Consider the following 22365-nt stretch of genomic DNA (forward strand, 5'->3'; position numbering starts at 1 on the left):
CTTCCCTTCTTAGCCAGGTCTGATCTTCTTTCCCCTGCAGTTCAAAATATTCTGGTGGCTTCTCATAAAGCTTCCACTACAAAGATTTACACTAGTAAATGGAAGCGTTTTGTGCACTGGGCAACTACACAACAATTTGATCCCGTAATAGCTCCTCTTAATAGGGTCTTGGAGTTTTTAGCCGAACTGTTCCACCAAGGAGCTTCTCCTGCCACTTTGAGAGTGCAATTGGCTGCCATTTCAAACTTTCATGTGGGAGAAAGTGGGGCTCCTATTATGGCTCACAGACTTTGTAAGGCCTTTCTAAAAGGATCTTTCCATATTAGACCACCAGTTAGAAGTCCTACATCACCTTGGAACTTGAACCTTCTTTTATCACAGCTGATGCTACCACCCTTTGAACCAGCCTCTTCCTGTCCTTTGAAATTTTTGTCATGGAAGACCCTCTTTCTGGTGGCTATCACATCGGCCAGACGGGTATCGGAGCTTCAAGCTCTTTCCGTTAAACACCCTTATTTGATCTTTCACCCTGATAGAGTATCTCTTCGCACTAATCCATCCTTTCTTCCCAAAGTTTGCTCTTAATAATATTAATCAGTCCATTGAGCTCCCCACCTTTTTCAAGAACCACTCCAATAAGTTGGAATATATGTTACACAAGTTAGATGTTCATAGACAACTCAAATTTTACTTGGATAGAACAAAGGATCACAGAAAAACAGACCAGCTCTTTATAGCCTTTGCAGACAGCAAGAAGGGTATGGCAGTTACGAAACGAACCCTTTCCAAATGGCTTTCCGATTGTATTATTTTTGTTTATACTGCCTCTGAGCAAACTTTACCTGTCAAGCCCAAATGGCACTCTACAAGATCAGTATCTACATCCCTGGCTCATGCAGCCCGCCTACCGTTAGACACTATTTCAGCGGCTGCCACTTGGTCTAAACCACATACATTCATTACTCATTACAAAGTAGACAGGATTTCTAGGGACAGGGCAACCTTTGGTTCCACTGTGCTCAGGAACGTTCTCCCGTGAGTTCCTCAGGAACATGGAGCTAGGGATGCTACCCAGGTGTAAGAACAAACGGCGAGATTGAACACTCTCACATATAGAAGTTATGTCCTTACCATAACGTTCCATGTGGAGTGTTCATCTCGCCTTTGTTCTTACATTCCCACCCTCCCACCCTCAGGAAGAACGTCCAGTTTAGGTGTCTGGTTTGGTTCTCCTGCTTATGCCTTGGTCAGTTGTTGTGGCTATATTTCAGCTATGTTTTTTTGCATGAATGTGTTATATTCTCTTCTGTTGACTTCTGGTTTGCTAGCAAACTATATCTGAGGTAAAGGCAGAAGGGGATTGTGAGAGTTAGGTTGGTCTCAAGCTTCTTCTCGATGCAGAGCTTTGCCAAGCGGCCGACACGGAGCCGAGGATCGGCTCCGAGCCCAGGTGTAAGAACAAAGGCGAGATGAACACTCCACATGAAACGTTATGGTAAGGACATAACTTCTATTTTCTGCCCATTATGACCTGCTAGATAGGCTCTCTGGCTTTGCAGTGGCCAGTCAAGTAAGTGGTTCCTTAAAAAATACTGCATCTCCTTTCCCTTTGAAGAACTCCTGCCATCTTTGGGATGTGAATGTCCTGACTAACAGGTTTGTTTGTCTGTCAGCCTGTTTTTCTGTCAGCATTGATATTAATGTCTTGAAAAATGCTTTTTACAGGTGACATCACCTCTGTTCATAGGATGTAAATAATCCAGGCTCTTATGTATAGGAACTGTCTGCTTTTTTTTTTTTTTTTTTTTCTTTCAGAAGAGATGGATTTCCTTTAGGACCAACCCACATTTCTTCCCAAAAGTTGTTTCTGAACTGTCCCGAATCCGTCCCATTTAATTCCTGCTTTCTTGCTGAGAGCTTATAACACCCGTTATATACACCAGTTCAGGTTATACTTGAAGTGGGTGCATATCTTCAGAAAGACCTAACATCTGTTTTACCTCTTTTTCCCCAGTGAGGAAAAGGCTTTCAGTCACCAAGTGAACCCTTTCCAAGTGGTTTGCCATTTGCATTTATTCTTTCCAGCAGGTGACATCAGTCTTTGTAAAGTGCCGCTGTCAAAAGCCAATCCAGTAGAGGTATAGTTGATTCCAGTACTAGCTTCAGCAGTGTTTCTCTCTCTCTCTCTCTTCTTTGTAGACATTTGTGAGATGTTCACTAGATCCTTGGTTCCCTTATCAAGCATTGTCTTAACCTCTACACTATGAATCAAGCTTCCATTTGGTTCATGTGTTTCAGGACTTTGCCTTCTGATCATTAGACATTTTGCTGTGCTGTGGTTCCATATTTGCTGCTTGAGAGTCAGTGTAATTATTGACCCTGTGACACCCCTGGACTGGCCCAGTAATCAAGGAGCCTCAATCCTCACTACTAGCACTAGTGAGGGATGTGCACATTGGGAGGATAACAAGTACACACACAGTAAAGTACAGTTCCCCGTAAGAGCACACAGAGATCACAGTCAGTCTGGGGCTGTTTTTTTCCCTCTCTCTCCAGATCCCCAATAAGACTCCCCACTGGCACAGCTATAGGGTTAAGATCTCAGCCAAGTGGTCAACCCTAAACTTCCAGCACCCTCTGTCCAACCAATGTTTTGTGTCCCTGCCCATGTAGCTGACACATGCACACACACACACACACACACACACACACACTTTGAGATTTGATTTATATACAAGCACTCAAATATTCCTGGGGAAGGCTGGCACAGGTTCACTAGCTATGCCCCCTTCTGCCCAGACTATATGGTAGTACCAGCTGCCACCAACCACTCTTACTTATCAGCTACTCTAAGGCCCTTCCCAAAGAGTGACCAATTCTGCTGTGTAATGTTACTGTAATCCAAATGGTAAGTGTGACCAAGACTTTTAAGGCTATTTAAGAGTGGCCTGTACAGTGTCACCAAATGCATATGCAAGTACTCTAAGAGCTTCAATATCTCTAAACAAACCACAACTCTCTGTTTGTAACCCTTCCCAGCTCCCCTTCTACCGGAAGTCTGGTATCCTCTGAGAGCGATGCCTCACTGTCAGCCTGGGTACTACTGCTCACCTCTGCCCTTGCAGTTACTCTGTCCAAGGAAACATCAGTACCCACAAGCAGCTGTGGCTCACCTTCAGTCTCACTGTTACAAGGTAGCTTCCTCCCTGAAGTAACCACCTTATCAGTCCTGGCTGCAAATGTGCGATCTATCTGGGTCTCCCCCAGGCTACCAGACCCACATGCTTGTCTCCATGCCTGACTGCATGTAACTGCATGCACACACGGTACTGCATTATCAAAATCATTCCCTGTCAGGACATCTGTAAGAACATCCTCAGACGCACCTACTTGCTGGTTTCCTTTTCCACCCTCCCAGTCAAGGTGAACCCTAGCCAAAGGTATTTGGAATAGGATCCCTCCTAAAGCTCTGACTGGAGTAGGCTGCCCAAGCAAGTGGTGCTGCTCTGTAACCATTGCAGGCTTTACAATGGTTAGGTCAGAGGCCGTCTCTCTCTTAGCAATGGCCTCTTTCCCATTCACTAAAATAGGATATAACCTCTTCTGGTAGTTTGGTACCCTTATTGTCTTGAGACAACCTACTGTTGGCATTTTGTCATTCCCACTTACTGGCTCTCCCACCTTTTGTTCCCCACCTTGCCTCCGTGGACATCTATATGCTACATGGCCTCACTGGTTGCATTTAAAACATTTAACCCTAGGTCCTGTACATGTACCTGGACTAGTGTCTTCCCCTGCTACTTGCCGATTCTGTTGGGGCAGTCTGGGCTGCCCACCATGGGTTCCCTTAGACCCATGAGCAGCACTGGGTGTCCCTTTCCTGTGCAATGATGCCCTGCTTGTTAGGTATAGGTCTCCCTTCTTCCCAAACTCATCTACAGTTGTGCATTGTCTATTAGCTAACCAGATTTTCTTGTCCTCAGGCAAAGTGCTAAGGGCTTGTTCCCCTCACCAAAAGGTCTGCCAGCCCTTCAAAAGTGGTGACCTGACATCCACTCACCCACCTATGAAAATAAGTGCTTAGTTCAGCAACATATTCACACACACTTTCATCTGCCTTGCGTCTGTGCTCACAAAACTTTTTCCTATAATCTTCAGGTGTTAACTTAAAAAGAAATTCTAGCAAACAGTTCTTTACAGCATTATAATTTAAACAGTCAGTATCAGACAGTTTGGACATTACAGTTACAGCTTTGTTATGGGAGTCAGGAACCGTACCCTGAGCCCTTGGTCAACATCATACTGTGTACATACCCACTCAAACATATGAATGAAACTGTCAAAATTATCCCCCTCTGTAAATTGTGGAAGAAATATATTGACTTTTGTTGCTACTGGAGTTTGGTTACTCCCTTCCCCATTACCTCCATTACTCTTGCGAAGAGTCAGCATCTCCATTTCATGTTGCCAATGCCTTTCCTTCTCTTCAGCTTCCAGGCATAGCAGTTTCTCATTTTCCTCAGCCTTCAGACATTGCAGTTTCTCATTTTCCTCAGTCTCTAGACAACTCAGTCTCTCTGCTGCCTCTGTTTCCAAACGCTTGGCCTCTAGCTTAAGTCTGTTAACTCCAGGTGGATTTTTTTAAGTCCTCTGTGGAAAGGTTAAGTTGCCATTTGAGAGATGTACATCCCCATGGCCAAGTCTGATTGTCCTCCTGGTTGCTATTCTCTGATGCAGCTGTGACTAAAGCTGCAGTCATGTCTGCTTCAGTCAGGTTGGCATGCACTAGTCCTTTAGCCTGGCTTCCTGGCAGCTTGTCATACTCCTCTGCTGACATGGTTGCTTGCTTTCCTTGACTAACTAAGCTAACAAAAAAAAAATAAAGCAATTGTGATATGAACTGTGAATGTTCACTGTGTGGCTGAGTAAGAGTACAAACACCTTCAGTGATCACTGTACACAAGCTACAGGAATTCATTATCCACACCACTACCTCACCACAGTCAATTAATATGTGATGTGGGTATCCTACCACTGCCAAACAATTAATATGTGCATGTCCCTCACTGGTGCTAGTGGTGAGGATTGAGGCTTCTTGATTACTGGGCCAGTGCAGGGGCATAACAGACCCATTAATGAGGGCATTCGGTGTCAGAACCGTCAGATAGTTTATCCGCCTATTTTTGATCCCCCACTCCTAAGTATTCCACTTATGCCTCCCCAAGCCTTTTCTTTTACCTGAAGTTCATCCCATGCTTGAGGAGGGAGGTCAGGTGTACTATTTGAACTGTTTCAGGCATCTGTATTATCTGGGATGCAGTTATTTCATGGTTGAGCAGAGATGGCTCGTAGGTGCAGCCTATTATGACCTAGATGGTGTTTGTGGTTTGGCAGAGGCCAGCCAAGCTCTTCCTTAAAGAAATACAGCATCTCCATCCTCTTTGAAAAACTCCTGCTTTCCTTAGGATGTGAACATCTTGAATGGCAGGTTTGGCAGTCTGTGCCAGTCTGTTTTTCTGTCAGGATTGCAATTGTTGATGCTTTTGCTGATGACTCCACTTCTTTGCATGTGCATGTGCCATGTTACCTTAGAATAAACAGCATGCACCTGGATACTTTCTCACTGCCATTTTTGTCAGTATGGATTTTCTGGTATTCGTGGCCGATACTTACTTGCAGTGGGCAGTAGTTCACTATAAGTGATTTACATACCTGCAAGTTGCACAAGGTTCTGAGTCACTTGTGCATAGTTACTTCAGATGGTCAAGTACTGGTTGTCATGGATTCTTAGTGTGTGTGTGTATGTGTGTGTGTGTGGGGGGGGGGCTAGTGCCTCTGTTAACTTCCCTACCCTTGTTTAGTTTTGAAGTGTTGGAAAGAGAGGGGAGGAGTGGTTTAAGGGGACACCAGGTGACTCCATTGTTACTGAAGTGCACTGCCCATTGCAAGTAAACATAATTTCGCAATAGCTTGAGATACAGCAAATGTGTATTTCACTCTAGTCCAGTACCAACATACCATTTTACAATCTTGCCTTTTTTTCAGACAAATGTTGTGAAACTGTTCAGACTTAATAACTAGTCTGAATAACCACGTTTGGAATGCCTAATAGCAAACTCGGGCATAAAGTCTTTTGTTTGACTTTATGAAAAAAAATGACAATCACTAGAAAAATAATATTTGCTGTACTTTCCATCTCCATCCTGTCATTTACTGCAGGGCAGCAGAGGGCATATCAATGCAGTAGCCAACAGGGCAATCCAGATCAAGCTGCTGATACTGTCAACTTTCCCACACGCACACATTCATCTCAAAACCATAAGTTCCCACTTCTGTTAAAATGAACCACACATATCTTTACGTGGTAAATGTAATTTGTGTTGGTGTTCCTAAAAAGAGGGTCTATATTAAATCAACGAACTCTTAAAAAACTGAATGCTGATTTATCGACCCCATGTAAGTGAAAACTTACAAACCCAAACACCTAGAACAGCGATTTTTTCCCCCAGGGAAAAAAAATCTAGAATAAACATACCAGTGATGTATGTATTTTAAGGAGGTAGAAGGTTGCTGCACAGCAATATGTTGCTCACTCCAACATCTCTAAAACACACATCATTCAGTATTCAAGTGTCCTTTATTGTCAGAATGTTGCACTTGTATAACTGGATTACTAAGTATTGTCATTGTATTTAAATATTATGTATTGTGTTAGTACTATGTATACCTTCATCTGTTTGTGATATTTGTTATTGATGCTCTCCAAGCTCAGGTCCTGATTGGAAAGGGTGTTTGGGCCAGTCATCTTACCCGGTTACTAGAAATAATTAAAATGTTGTAAAATTGGAGTATGCTTAGCAAATAACTGCAAAAGTATAAGAATGGAAGATAGGAAATGTACTCCAGGATTGAAGAGCCTGGGTCCTTTGTCTGTAGAAATCTTAAATGAGGTCTGATTTTTGTATTTAAGGCTTAAGGAGATGACTTTCTGTTAGAATGTCTTAAAAATTATTTGATCAGCTCTCTGAATAGAAATTCTGAAAATTTAAAAGTATAAGAATGGAAGATAGGAAATGTACTCCAGGATTGAAGAGCCTGGGTCCTTTGTCTGTAGAAATCTTAAATGAGGTCTGATTTTTGTATTTAAGGCTTAAGGAGATGACTTTCTGTTAGAATGTCTTAAAAATTATTCGATCAGCTCTCTGAATAGAAATTCTGAGTTGCATCACTGCACACTGAGAGAACTATTGAAGTATGGAACTTTCCTAGTAAAAATCCACTTCATTGAAAAACTGACAACATTCAGAGAAGAAATGGACAGTCATTTTGATAAAACACCCCGGAGATCACTTATGCGGCGCTGCTCGACAAGGGCACAGGAAAATAATTTTCTTGGGTGGCGAAAGCCAGGGAACCTTCTTGGCTAGGCTTATATAGATCCCAGGACCAATAGCTTAGTACTTGGTTATGAACAAACAGGTGAAATGGGCAGCATTCTGAGCCAGTATATGTCATGGTGTGATATGATGCAATCCTGTCTGATGCCATCTTCATTTGGGACATTGCTTTTATTTTATGTATTAATACTGTGACCAGATTAGTCTGGCTAAGTCAATGGCCTCTTTATAGGGGAGACCCAAGGTGGAATTCCTGATGACTAGAGGAAATTTGGCCAGGGCACCAATGAACTTCCCCTACTCTTTTTGATAAGTTCTGTGGTATCTTTTGTATCTCCTGAGCCACCACTATCTCCAGCAGATTGGACTTTGGTTTAATGTCTCGTCCATAGGACAACACACTCAGGGGTGCAGCACCACCCTTCTGCTGCACTGCAGTGAGTACTGGAAAATTTAATCTGACAGCCTTCTGATCTTCTGTGCCAAAGTTTTGTGTACTACCTGTTGAGTTGCTGAGACTAGATTAGGTAAAGGACCACTATGTGCTTTTGGTGCTCTTCATATGCTATCAGCATGCTGTTCAACGTGGCATAAGCAGTGGACACAGCCTTTTATGTTAAAAAAATATTTAAAGTTCTACAAAATATTTGTGTGTGTGTGTGTACACCATCATAAAAGAAAATTACTGCTAAACAAGTAACTGCTACTAGGTGAAAACAGTCCAGAATGGTAACTCGGGCATGGCTTAGGCTATCTAGTTAGGAGGTGTCAGAAACTCGGACGTAGATTTAGAGGTCACATTGACCAATGCGTTCTTCGAAATGTGTAAAATGAATAAAAGATTAGACATTTTATATCCAAGTGAATAACTGAAGACCACAGGAAGTAAGTACAACTTTATCAAAACACTGCAGTGCAATCCGGGCTTTAAGAGAAGAGAACGTGGAGCTAAAGGCTGACTCATTAAAGGTGAAGAATTTGCAAAAGAATGCCTAATAAATCATAAGAATAGATTTATGCAGGAGAGACTGCACTCTAGTGGCATCTCAAAATTTGGAAGTGGAAGACTTGGGCATTTTTGAAAGGGCTAAGTAAATGGGATGAGTTAGTAGAGCAAGAGAGTGCTGGAAGAGACCACTGTGGAGCATGGAGACTGGTCCTAGGCTACCAAAAACAAGTCTTATTGTGGTTTAATGCATTTTTCCTAAAGCAGAAAATATCACTGGCAATAGAAAATGAATTCTAAGTGAATGTGTGTGTGGCAAGAGCAGAATATTTGTAGACCAAGATTTCTCAACAGCTTCACAGAGGAAAAGAGCAGCTCATCACGTGGTTATGTATCAAAATTAATGACAGACTCATGGCAATCAGACTCCAGTGTAATGATAGGTCAGTATTCATAATCTCAGCCTATGCCCTACGAGCAGGGTTGTGATAGTGAAGAAAGAGTGCATTCAGACAGCAGTTGCAGGACCTACTAGATAAAGCAGGACAACATGAATTGGTGTTGATAATGGGTGACCTGAATGCATATATCGGGACAGACAGAACAGGATATGAGGACTGCCTTGGTCCACATGGTTGGGGCAACAGGAATAAAGGAGAAGCCTTTCTAGACTTCTGTCTGGCAAATGGCTTGATAGTAGCCAACACATGGTTCAGAAAGAGAAACTGTCACAAGATCACATACAAGAGTAGCCAACATGCAACTCGGGTAGACTTCCTTCTAGTAAGGAAAAGGCACTGGGGTAGAATCCATGATTGCAAAGTCATCCCCAGTGAAACAGTCAGCCCACAGCATAAACCACTAGTCACCACAATCAGCTGCAAGCAGTGGTCAGAGAGGGCTCTAAGGTCAACAGAAACCAGGCTGAAGACCTGGAAGTTGACTGTAGAGAAAGTACAACAGTTCAAGGAATTACTCAGGGCTCTAGCACCCCAAGCAGAGGAGGAAAGACATGGAGTTGAAGAAGAGTGGCAGCGCCAGATCTTTTGACTTACCTTTTCTGCCTTGCTTCATAGGAATCCCCAGTAGTGTGCTCGCATTCCCCTCAGCAAAAGTTTCATCCTGTGTCTTGGCCACCCTCCATTCAACCCACGGCTGTCTTGTTCCCCTACACTGTGTGACCCTGCGTCAGTGGAACATTAAAGTGCTTTCAGATACACTAGTGTATGTTAGAGTTATATTTAATCTGTCCTCTAAACTGAAGACTTTCCCCATTCACTGTATGTGTGCACACTACTGGTCCTCCCATTTTTCTCTTCCTATTGTGCTCCTAGGTCAATTACTTAAAACTACTTTCTCTTGGAAAAAGTTTACCTAAGTACCTGCAACCCATACTTCAGTTGTTTTCCCTGTAGAAGTGGTCGTCCTTTTCACCGCACTGTACTAGCTTAGTAGCATAAGATTTGTAGTTATTCGGAAGATACTGCACTACACTGACCTGGAATCGACTTAGCTTGGTTTTCCTGTTTTCTTTTTAGCAGCTGGCCTAGTCCAGTTTTTCTGACTCACAACCTTGTATTACTTTGTGTCTACCCCCCCTTCCCCCACCTTGAACCTGCACACCTCCCTCCCACTCCTGCTTAATTACAGAAGTATCAAAAAACTTGATGTAGAAAAGCACCATCTTTTGACTTAGCTTTTCTGCCTTGCTTCATAGGAATCCCCAGTATTGTGCTCGCATGTAAGTACTACCTGGTATTGTTTTTCTTTGTGATTATTATTATTGCTGTTTTTGTAAAGTTCATCCTAAGGGGATCTTGCAGTGCTTCTGTAACCACTCTGCCTCCCCAAGAACTAACTTTAAACGTGTATATACCCTATTGTAAAATAAAAATATAATCCTATACCTACCACTGTTGTATAGTAACCCTGCATGCATTTGCTAGCAGTCTGCCATGGATTTTATCTCCCTTTACTCTTCTAGGCTCTTTCCCCACTCCTCTGAGTGCTCGTAGTTTACCATTGCACTTAGTTAGGCAACCAGGTAGTATTGTTCAACCACTACCTACCTTTTAATACAAGCCAAAGTACTGTAACTGTTCTATTAATTTACCACTGCCCTGTTTTAGCCCCTTTAATACTTACTATATTCTACTAAACTTCTGCTGCCCTGTTTTCAGCTCCTGTCCCCTGTCAACCCTCTGCATCCTTCTAATTTCACACACAGTGCCTTATGCCAGTGCCTCCTTACCACTGATCTAGTTCTCAGCTTCACTGATAACTTTTTGCTGGCTTTCTTCCTTCTCCTCAGCTTAACTTTTGTGTCTTGCATGGAAGACGGAAAGAGAATCCACCTATATAGAACTACAGTGCTTATCACTTACTGTTGGGTGCTACCCAGTGTGAGATAAGGAAGGATTATGTGATCTGTAATTTGATTTTATGTTAGAAATATGAAGCTTTTGTTTATCTAGAGAGAGAATCCTACTGAAATTCAGCACTTTTCCAAAAAAAAGTGCCTTAACAGATGTGAATAAATGAGTAATGTGTAAATGGTGCCTTTTTTGAAAAATGATTGATAAATTGACAACTGAGCATTTTTTGTGACAAAAGATAGGGAGTAGGTTTGTGTGGGTAATTCGGCTCAAATTAAATCTGTGATATGGCAAGTTTTTGCAGCAGTCATGTTTGGCTAGCAGAGAGTACATATCAAATGGGGCGTTGTACTCTATAATGGGTCTAATGAGGGATGAGTACAGTGGGACAGTGACATCCTTTTTTCTGGATGAAAAGCCCTTTAATTATGAGGTGTGCCACATAGAAGGATTTCCTGACTGTTGTGGTGATTCGGTTATCGAAGGTGAGACCACTGTCCACCTGTGTCCCTAAGTTTGTCATCACACTTTCGGTGTTTAGTGTACTGCCACCTATGTGGTAATTCATAGGTACATGTTTTTCCCAAAGGGGATAACTATACATTTCAGGGAATTAAGCTTGAGCCCATGGCTCTGGCACCAAGCATCTGTTTCTGTAAGGCCCTTTTGTAGAATATCTACATCATTTGGGGATTCAATAATGGCTCCCAGTTTGCAGTTATCTGCGAACTTTCTTAGCCAGAGTCCCTTAGTGTTGGCCTGTACTTCAGAGAAGTAGATGCTAAACAAGAGCGGTCCCAGGACTTAACCCTGAGGTACTCCACTTGTCACCTGTCTGGAGCTGGATTTGGAGTCGGCTAATTTTACAGTCTGGGTTCTGTCAGTAAGCCATTTGGGAATCCATCAAGTGACGTAGAGATTTATGCCCAGCTTAGTAAGTTTATCTGTGATTCCAGAGTGGGGGATGGTGTCAAAGGCCTTGGCGAGGTCCAGATAGGCTTTGTGGACCTCCTTACCCTTGTCCACAGCTCTGGAAACTGATTCGAAGAAGTAAATCAGGTTCAGGAGACAAGATCGGCCCTTCATGATCCCAAACTGGGTAGGGTCCAGTGTTTGAAGGTTGCCAATGTCTTTGTTTATAAGTTCCATGATAATGCATTCCATGCCTTTGCAGATTAAGCTCGTCAGACTGATGGGACGGTAGTTCCCGGGATCCAAGGTGGATCCCCCTTTGTGGAGTGGGGTAACTGTAGCTGTGCGCCACTCAATGGGCACGAAGCCTGAGGTGAGGCTATGTTTAACCATAATACTTAGGTGAGGTGCCAGTTCATTTTGTAGTTCATGTAGTACACAGCTCGGGATGTCATCTGGTCCCATGGATGCTGTATTCTTAGCTTTGGACAGTGCAGTTTCTACCTGTGTGGCCATTATTACCGGAATTTGGTAATCTTTTGGTATTGAGATGGGCACTTTAGGAGTGAGAGGGGGGTGAAGTTGGCACTAAATCGATCTGCCAGGATATTGGCAATATCCTTGGGATCAGTATATTTAATGCCATTCTGTTGTAGCTCAGAGCAGATATGAGCATTGCCAAGTAGATTCTTGACATAACTATAGAATGCCTTGTGGTTGTCTTTGGAATCTTCAGCAGTTTTATTTTCGTAACTTGCTTTGGAGAATTTTATGAGGGATCTCAGCTTCTTACTGAGGCTGGTAAGGGAGTTTTTTGCATCCTGGGATTTTCCTCTTTTCTGCAACAGTTTCTTCCTTCTGTTGTATAGTTTGTTTATGGCAGGGGACCACCAGATTGGCTTCCTTTTTTTGGAGGAGAGCTTCTTGGTTCTATTTGGGATGGCACGATTTATGCACTAGTGGATGTGCTCGTACAGAGCCTTAGTGTAGGATTCAGCAGTCGAACTTTCAGCTCCCATCTGCATGGGTGTCCTGAAGTTTGTCACTTCTGACTTGAGTAGCATGAAGTTGGCTTTGGAAAAGTTTTTTTTACAGAGGATTCCTTACTGGGGGGTGGGGGTGGGATGTGGATGTCAAGGGTGATTAGCTTATGGTCAGACCTGACCAATGAGGGGGTGACCACTGGTGTGGAGCATCTATCTCCCATGTTGGTAAGGACCAGGTCTAGGATATTGGTGCCCCTGGTGGGACAATGGATTAGTTAATCCAGGGCATTGGAATTTATGAATTCCAAGAACCGTTGGGAAAAGGTGTTGGTACCAGAGTAGTTTTCCCAGTTAATGGCAGGGTAGTTGAAATCACCCAGTATTAGGGTGTCTGGTTGTATCTTAATATTTTCCAGTATGTTTAGAAAGGTGTAGTGAGAATCTTGGGGCATGGTGGGGGATCTGTAGCAAGCTACAATTTGGATTGTAGTCTTACCTAGTGTTAGTTGCACCTGGAGAATTTTAGATGCATTGTGTTGGGCAACTAGCTTGGAGGTGTGAATATCCTTGGTGAATATGGACACTCCTCCACCTTTAGTGTTTCGGTCTTGATTTGATGGCCGAAAAGTGTGGAAAGAGTTGTAGCCTGGTATTGCAGGGGTGCTCTCTGGAGCCTTTAACCAGGTCTCACTTACTGCACAGATATCGATGTTCTCCATTTTTAGGAGTGCCTCGAGAGAGTGCATTTTGAGGTTTAGACTTGGGGGGGTATTTAGCCAGGGAATTGTTATGGCTAGGCTTGTATGCGCCCTAGGGCCGATAGCCTAGTACCAACCTGTGAACCTAAGATATAGGTATCTAGAAAATTGCATAGAGACAATTAGTATAATATGGTCTTTCAATCAGTACAGGAGAAGATGTTAATGCTGAATTGAGACTTGAACGAAGTAACTAATCCAGTTAAGAGAGAGAGCGAGCAAGAATTATTGCACAGATTAAAATGTGTGAAGTCTCAATGGCAGCCCATCAGGAGATTCAGTTAAATAAGGAAGAGGATAGGAAACTTATCAGGAATGTTTGCATAATGATGATCAGTGCACCTGCCTTTTAAATGTAGAAACTGTGAAGGGGCAGTATGGGACCTTTTATATGATCATCCATCTTCTTTACATAGCATTGAAGATCTGGAGAGGGAGAGATGTGTATGGTGCATTAAGAGATAAAGGAAGATACTTAGCAGCCCAAGATTCACCCAGATATTGGTTAATTAAAATACTGTAACTGACAGCACACTTTTCCTGGTCATCAGGAGCTTTCAGTTAATGAGATCTTTCTTTTTGTGTGGTGATGTGTATGTCATGCCATGGAAGCAACATTTTGATTTAACCCTAAGGAGGGCAAGTATTAGTATAGCTGTTTGTCAGCTATTAGGGTTTTGAACATTTACTACAGTGGCAGGGCAAATCGAAGTCATACAACTCCTGTTAATGAATTTTGTTGGAGAAACTTATAATTGTGTTTTATATAAAAGCAGTCAGTTGTCTCCTAAAGTTAACATTTTTTTTTTACCCTGGGATTTGTGTGTTATGCTGAACATTTTGCTTACAGTCTCACGTATGTTGCTAATATATTTGGTACTAGTGAATTTTCAAGTATGAGCCTGCTACACGAGGCATTTAACATAGTTCCACACAATCTTAATACATAGCCTTTAAGTAACTAGCAGTAAACCTTGAAGACGACTTGGTTCTGATACCAACTTGGAACTTAACAGAGTATGTAGAATTGTGACATTTCACTGTTATTAAACACACCGTTTTTGAAATGCTTTGCTGCATGTTTGCTGGGTGTGCCTCAACATCAAATCTTCTTTTCATTTGCTTTCATCTTGCTTAGCTCAATGCAGTCTTTATTACATAGATTTAATATTAAACAATCTGTTTTTGTTCTTTTTCCTTTTCTAGTTACGTAGTGGTTGGAAATACACATGGGCAAATAGCAGTCATTGATCTCAGAAAGGGTAAGTTGAATCACATTTCCACTACCAGTACAAGCTGCTGTTTTTTTTAAGTCTTGTCACTGTGGTTGCAGTACCCATGAAAATGATACCTTTCTGAGTGCCGTATTTCCAGTGAGGGGAGAGCTCCCACATATGACACTGCTGACCCATGCTTGGTGTTTGGTTTTGTTTGCCAGATCTCACAATGGAGGAGTGACATAAGCATCCATGTGACTTGTTTTGGGGGGCAAGGAAGTTTTTTTTTTGGGGGACGACGACAGTTGATTCTGCTTGCATTTGCTGATACCATTGCATCATCTTCTTGCACTGTGGAAAATAATACAAATCATGTAAGTGTTTATTGTATTGAATGCAACTTAAAATCCTCATGAGGGGCAATTTAAGAGTTTGCTTAACTCGGGTTCAAAGACAATCAAACTAAACTGAGTATCCATGTCCCTTTTAAAGACTTAAAATACTCTCTACATTTCTAGCATGCAAGGATAATTTGTTCCACATACAGCCTGCTCTAAAGTGAAAAAAGTGCACATATAATGTGAGGTTAAATTGGTCAAATATTCCAGGTAACCACAGTTTTTAGTGTGAGTAACAGATGATGTGTAATAATTTCTACTCTTGTGTAGTAATTTAAGATTGCCATGAATCAGCCTGCATGCAACAGAAAATAGGAAAAAGTAGAAAGGTCCAGCATTATGTAAGTTGCATACTTCAATACTAAGTTCCTTGAAATCTTGGACCACCATGCCCCTTCTCGTACTCTTAGAAACAGTACCAAAACTGCTCCATGGCTCACAAAGGAATCTAAGCAAAATATGCTACTAAGAAACAAATTTTGGGCCAAATGGCGTACCTCCAAAGACCCATCTGATCATCTAAAATTTAAACAGCTTAGAAACTCGACTAAGGCATCAGTACTTCAGGACAAAAAAAAAAATTTTTTCTTTCACCTTCAACAATCCAGTCAACAAAGCCCACAGAAATTCTGGTCAGGTATCAATGGACTCCTACATCCAGGCAACTCTAGAACACCTACCCCATCTGGTGGTACACAACACACTCCCAAACAAATTGCTGAGTCCTTCAACACCTTCTTTACTGAAACTATCCAGTCTCTAGCTAATTTGTTGCCCTCTGTATCCTATAAGTCTGCCTTCCTCCATAAATAACTCACCACCCACTTTCCAACTCCAACCTGTGCCTACATCCCTGATCTGTACCCTCCTTCAGAAACTTAAACCCTCTACCCCCTCTGCTGACCGATTACCTGCTAAGTGTCTTCAAATAGCAGCTAAAGTTATTGCCTACCCTTTCTCTATCCTAATCAATAGAACCATTACTGAAGGCACCATCCCTACCATCTGGAAAGTCTCTCATATAGTCCCCCTGCACAAAGGTGATAACTCAATTGAACTTTCCAGCTATGGTCCAATTGCTCTTCTCTCTCCCATAGCTAAAATTATGGAAAAATGTATTCACCGGCAACTTCTAGACCACCTTCTCCATAATAACCTTTTAGCTAGCTCTCAACATGGCTTTCGACCTTTCCACAGCACCACCACTGCCCTACTATCATTTTCTGACCTCATTAACAAACAAAGTAACAATAACACCTTGTCCTCTGCTATCTTTATAGATCTTTCAAAAGCATTCAACATGGTTAACCATCAACTACTACTGAATATACTTAAGTCCCTTTCCATCAATACTCAAGCCTTAAGTCCTACCTAGACAACAGGCTACAGGCAGTGCTTTGGGACAATACTGTGTCCTCCCTCCTTCCTGTCTCCCTTGGTGTACCTCAAGGTTCTATTTTGGGTCCTCTTCTATTCTCTGTCTTTATAAACAATCTATCTATTAGTATCCCCCATGCTATATCCATACAATATGCAGATGACACCACACTAATATCCTCCGCTACAGATCCTTCATAACTGCAGTCCCTCACCCAAAATGTCTTTGTGCATGTAAAGGAATGTTTTTTTACAGCGTTGTCTCCTCTTTAACCCTAAAAAGACTAAACTACTGCTGTTTACTCCCACACAAAAATCCTCCCCACTTCACTTCACTATTAAATCTAACAATGTTACAGTTATAGCCCCTGTTACTAACACTAAACTCTTAGGAGTGACTATCGACCATAACCTCAACTATGACACATTAATACCACAATAAAATCACTTAACCGAAAACTAGTCTCTCTCTATAGAATTAAACCCTTCCTTACTCCCAATGCCAGAACTGCCATTGCCCACACCCACCTAATCTCAACACTCTTTTATGCCTCTCCTATATATACGAACCTATCTAAAACAACCTCAACAAGCTGGCAACCTCTTATAACAACATTGCCAGATTTGCTACCAGCTTCCCATTCAGAACCCACCACTGCCTAAATCTTAATCAACTGGGTTGGCTAGAATTCCAAAATCAAATTCTTTTTCGCCAACTGGTTATTTCCCACAAAATCCTGTATTATCCAGGCAATATACCAATTCTCACAAGTCTAATCAGCCCATATAAAAATCTAACAAACCTGCGCTCTGCAAACAAACTACGCATAAACCTAACAGTAAAGCAGGAGAATCCCTTTTCTCTAACACTGTGGGGAAAAAGCTGGAACCTACTTCCTAGTGCAGTCACATCTCTTTCTTCTATTTCTCTATTTAAAAAGAAACTGAAGTCATACCTTACAACCCACTGGCTATGTCCCTGTACTAACCCCAACTAGAGTATCTCTTACTGTTACCCTAGGCTACTACCACTTATATCTCTCTTCACAGCCACTTAAGGCCCCTACACTTGACATTCTCTTATTGCAACTAGGAACAACTGAATTGGCCTTCTTTCTGACTTATCTTTACTCACTACCCTTATACTAATTCTTCCAATTCTGTTATCTGGCCTGATGTCCTTCAAGAATGCAACTGCAGTCCTTACATATGGGTTGTCCTGCCTCAGGCAGCCCTCGGTCGGCCGGATTCCAAAGTCTGGGTCCGGCGTCGGCTGATGTCGCCTCCTCCCCGAAGTCAGAACGGCTGGGGTATAAAAGCATCAGCCGACGCCATCTTCCTCAGTCTTTCTTGCTGCGCGGTGCCCGAAGCAGAAGCAGTTCGCAAGTGGCAGTCGGTCAGCTCCTGTGTTTTACGTATCCGAAGTCATCAAAAAGCTAAGTACCCCGTTGGGGAACCTTTTCTTGCCTCAGTCGATGTCAGAAAAAACTGAAAAAGTCAATAACTGTTTGTCTTGTGGTAAACAAATACCTCATAAGGACTTCCATTCTTACTGCCTCCCCTGCCTTGGCCCAGACCACGACGTCTCGGCCTGTGCTGCCTGTGCTTGCTTCAATAAGCGCACACTCAGGCACCGGGCAGAGTTCGCTGAAGACTTTTTTGGCGATAAATACTCTTATACCATGCCGTCGTAGCAACCGACACCACATATTTCCAAAAAACGGAAAGACCGGGACCGACATCCTCAGCCCGCGACTTCCACCAACACCACGCCAAAAACTACCGCGAGTGCATTGGTCTCTTCTGAGGCGGTTGTTCCACCGCTCCGGACCGACGACACCGCTTTACCGATCACTCCGGTCCCGGAGCCTGCGCCGGTGCCGGTTGTTGATTTTCCTCCAGAAACTGAAGCCCAAGATTTGCCTGAAACCATACCGGTGGACAAGGTGACTCCAGCACGTGGGGCAGCTAGGCCCCCTATGTCTATGTCTATGAAGGCCTACACATGTGCTAAGGCTGCCAGCCAGGCTAAGTCTCACCCTCCTAAAGCTTTGCCTCAGCCCACTACTGATAAACAAATCATGACTTTAGCTGCAGATTTAATTTCCTTAATCAGAGGCTCCCAGGCCCATCCTGACAGAGGTTCTCAGCCACCTTCTGACAAAAGGCCCAGGGTTGAGCATACAGACACCCTTTCTTCTGATGAAGCCTCTGGTGACTCTGATCACTCAGATACCCAGGAAGAGTCCTTCCAGGCCTACGAGGATTCTGATGCGGAGGAATCTATTCCTTCTGCCTCTCCTCCTGAGGATATTTCTTTTGGGGAAATTATCCACTCCGTGAGAGAGCATTTTCAGGGGCAAAGTCAGGAATTCTCCGACTCCAGGAAACGGCTTCGTACCTTCCTCAAGCTTCCCCAACACAGGCCTTTAGCTATCCCTCCAGTGTTAGATGTACTGGATGATGTGTACTCAGATTCGAGTGCTTCTCCTGATTCTCTCCCCCCTGCTCCTGTCAAGCCGGACAGATACTACAGGGTTCCTGAAACTCACAAACATTTCTTTAAGGCCCATTCTGTTGATCTAGAAACAATTTCCCAGGGGCCCAAAGGGGGGGTGGCCTTATCCACGGCCAAAAATCCTTTGCCCTCAGACAGGGAAGCTAGGTCCCTGGAGAGGTGGGGCAAAAAAGTTTATACCTCAACCACACTTGCCATGAGAGCCCTTAATTGCCTTTTTCATATGTTTCAGTATCAGGATTTCTTGATGGATGATTTGCAGAAAAAGTTAGCCTCTCCTGAGCCTTTAGATAGAAAGGCCTTGCAGGATTTGGTCCATAACACTCAGCAGGTTAGCAATCATTTTCTTCAGTGTGGTTATGATGCATTGGAAGCTTCATGTAGGGCAGCTATGACAGGGGCAGTCGTAGACATGCATGGTTGAAAGAACAGGCATTGCCAGATCATGTTAAAGTAAAGCTTCTAGATGCACCTCTGGAAAAACACAAGCTATTTGGTGCTAATGCTCAGGATGTGTTGAAATCAATTGAGGAAAAGGCTAAATCAGTGCAAACAGTCAAGGATTTCCTCCAGGTTCAGCCACCAAGGTTCAGCAGGAATTGACCTTCTAAGAATTGGTCCTTTCCAGACACTGACAAGTTTCAAAGGGGAAAAAACAGGCGTGCCCGAGGAAGAGGGCAATACAGAGGCTCCTACAGAGGACGCCAATGGTAACCGACTAATCAGAGAGGTGGCGCAGGGACATCCCCTGCTCCACAGGGACAATCACAATGACTTGACTTTGACACCGCCGACCAAGGCTCAAAGAGAAGCACCTTTAGGCGGAAAATTATCCTTATTTTCAAAAAATTGGCACATTTTAACAAAGGACAAATGGATTCTGGACATAATAGACCAAGGCTACAGGTTCCACTTCCATACTTTACCAACAAGACAAGGCATGCCAAACCTGCCACAAAATCAAAGGGCAGAGGCATTCGAACAAGTTTCAAAGCTGATAAAAATCAAAGCAATAGAAAAGGTTCCTCCTCAGGAACAAGGCCAGGGATTTTACTCAAGACTGTTCCTTGTTCCAAGAAAAGAAAAGCAATGGAGACCTATACTGGACTTGTCCGCTCTTTTCTCATTGTACCAAAATTCAAAATGCTGACGCTACAGCAACTCCTTCCCATGCTGGGCAAGGGGTCTTGGCTGGTTACTCTGGACCTCAAGGAGGCATACCTGCATGTCCCAATCAGACACAGTTGCAGAAGATACCTCAGATTTCTTGCAGGGTCAGAGCATTATCAATTCTCAGCATTGCCTTTTGGCTTATCTACTGCGCCCAGAGTATTCACAAAATGCCTGGCATCAGTAATTGCGCACTGCAGACTCCAGGGGATACAAATATACCCTTACCTGGACGACTGCCTTATACAAGTGGACAGCAAGCAAGCCGTGGCAAAAAACTTGAATTATGTCATTTACTTACTACAGGCTTTGGGATACACAGTCAACTTACAAAAATCAAGACTACTGCCATCCCAACAAATAATTTTTCTAGGAGCCAAACTAGACACAGAATCACAAATGGCTTACCTCACAGAAGAGAAGCAAGAACGATTACCATATTACTTCAAAAGCCTAGCAAAGCTCACCCAGATGACTGCAAGGAAAATCCTGCAGGCCCTGGGTTTCATGGCATCTTGCATTCTACTGATTCCACTGGCAAGACTACACATGAGAAAGCTGCAATGGTACCTAAAAGGTTTATGGTCTCAACACAGCCACAACTTAGAAGCAATTATCCCACTCATCCCATGCCTACAAAGGGAATTTCTGTGGTGGGCCCAAGCAAGCCAGTCAAACAAAGGTATGCCTTTCAACAAACCTCAAACAAGCCAAACCATTACAACAGACGCCTCAGACCATGGATGGGGGGCGCACATGGAGGGCAGATGCATTCAAGGGCAATGGACCCCCCAGGAAGTACATCTACACATCAATCAAAAAGAGATGTTAGCAGTAATTCATGCAATCGAGGCCTTCGGAAAATATCTTCAACAAGGCCATCTGCTAATAAAGACAGACAACACCACTGTTATGTGGTACATAAACAAGCAGGGAGGTACTGATTCTAACCCCCTTGCAGACTAACAATGACCCTTTGGGAAAAGTCCCTGAAACTGAACATACAGCTGCAATCCCAGTTTGTTCCGGGCAGGGACAATGTTCTGGCGGACAGTCTAAGCAGAAACATCCTGGACCCGCACGAATGGATGTTGCATCCAGACATTTTTGCTCAAATAACTCATGCATGGGGGAGGCCGGACATAGATCTCTTTGCCTCCCACCTCAATCATCATCTGAAAAAGTTCTGCTCGAGGACACACCATCCACAAGCCTGGAGAATAGATGCTCTCTCATTCAGCTGGAACTCTCTAACAATCTATGCATTCCCACCTCTACCATTAATGGCCAAGGTGTTACTGAAGATCAAAGCAGAGCATCCGAAAGGCATCTTAATAGCTCCAGATTGGCCAAGACAGCACTGGTATCCATTACTAAGAAGCATAACTTGCACCAACCCGTGGCCCCTGCCTCAATGGCCTCTACTCTTGACTCATCACAATTACAGGACGGTTCATCCCAACCTGCAAACTCTGCAGCTGACAGCCTGGAGGGTTCCATGATTTCTACCCATATCTCTCTCTCCAAGGAAGTTCAACAGATATTATTGGAAGCACGCAGACCTTCCACCAGAAAGACTTATTCAGCCAAATGGAAGAGATTCAACATCTGGAATACCAACAAGGGACAGGATGCATCAGTATTGAGCATCCCACAGATACTGGAATACTTGGCAGAAATGCTGCATAATGGACTTTCCTATTCCTCCATAAAAATACACGCTTCAGCAATTTCGGCAGCATACAACACTGATCCACCTGTGTTTTCACATCCATTGCTAAGACAATTTCTAAGAGGGATAAAGAATATCAAACCTCCCAGAAAACCACCAGTGCCTGCATGGGACCTCAACTTCGTGTTGGCAATTACCTCAGAAAGAAGAGTTTCGGAGATACAGGCCCTCATGGCAGTACCTCCATTTCTCATTTTTCATCAGGACAGGGTTTCTTTAAGAACCAATCCTTCTTTTATGCCAAAAGTGATATCCAGGGTGTCTCTAAATCAAGCAATTCACCTGCCCACCTTCTTCCCCAATCCTCAAAATAAAGGGGAAAAGCTGCTGCACACTTTGGACATACATAGACAACTACGCTACTACTTGGACAGAACAAAAGCCAACAGAAAGTCTGACCAACTATTTGTAGCATACGCTCCTGGAGTGCAAGGAAAGGCAATTTCCAAACAAACAATTTCAAAATGGATTGGACATTGCATCAGATTCTGCTATTCTTTCCATGGAAAGAGTGTGCCAGCCAATATCAGGCCACACTCCACCAGAGCTACAGCCACCCCCACAGCTTTCCTAAGAGGG

General features: G+C 43.2%; 1 protein-coding gene across 1 annotated transcript in view; it reads left to right on the forward strand.

Annotated features, from left to right (window-relative positions):
- WDR74 (WD repeat domain 74) overlaps window positions 1–22365 on the forward strand; it is a gene marked incomplete in the record, with an annotated part of 481100 nt that overhangs the window by 239938 nt on the left and 218797 nt on the right. Inside the window, 1 exon segment of the mRNA XM_044075744.1 lies at window positions 14581–14636. Within this exon segment, the coding sequence (XP_043931679.1) occupies window positions 14581–14636 (56 nt within the window).

The sequence above is a fragment of the Protopterus annectens genome, chromosome 6.part1 (assembly GCF_019279795.1).
Source record: "Protopterus annectens isolate FY-2018-M chromosome 6.part1, PAN1.0, whole genome shotgun sequence".
Taxonomy (NCBI): Eukaryota; Metazoa; Chordata; order Ceratodontiformes; family Protopteridae; genus Protopterus; species Protopterus annectens.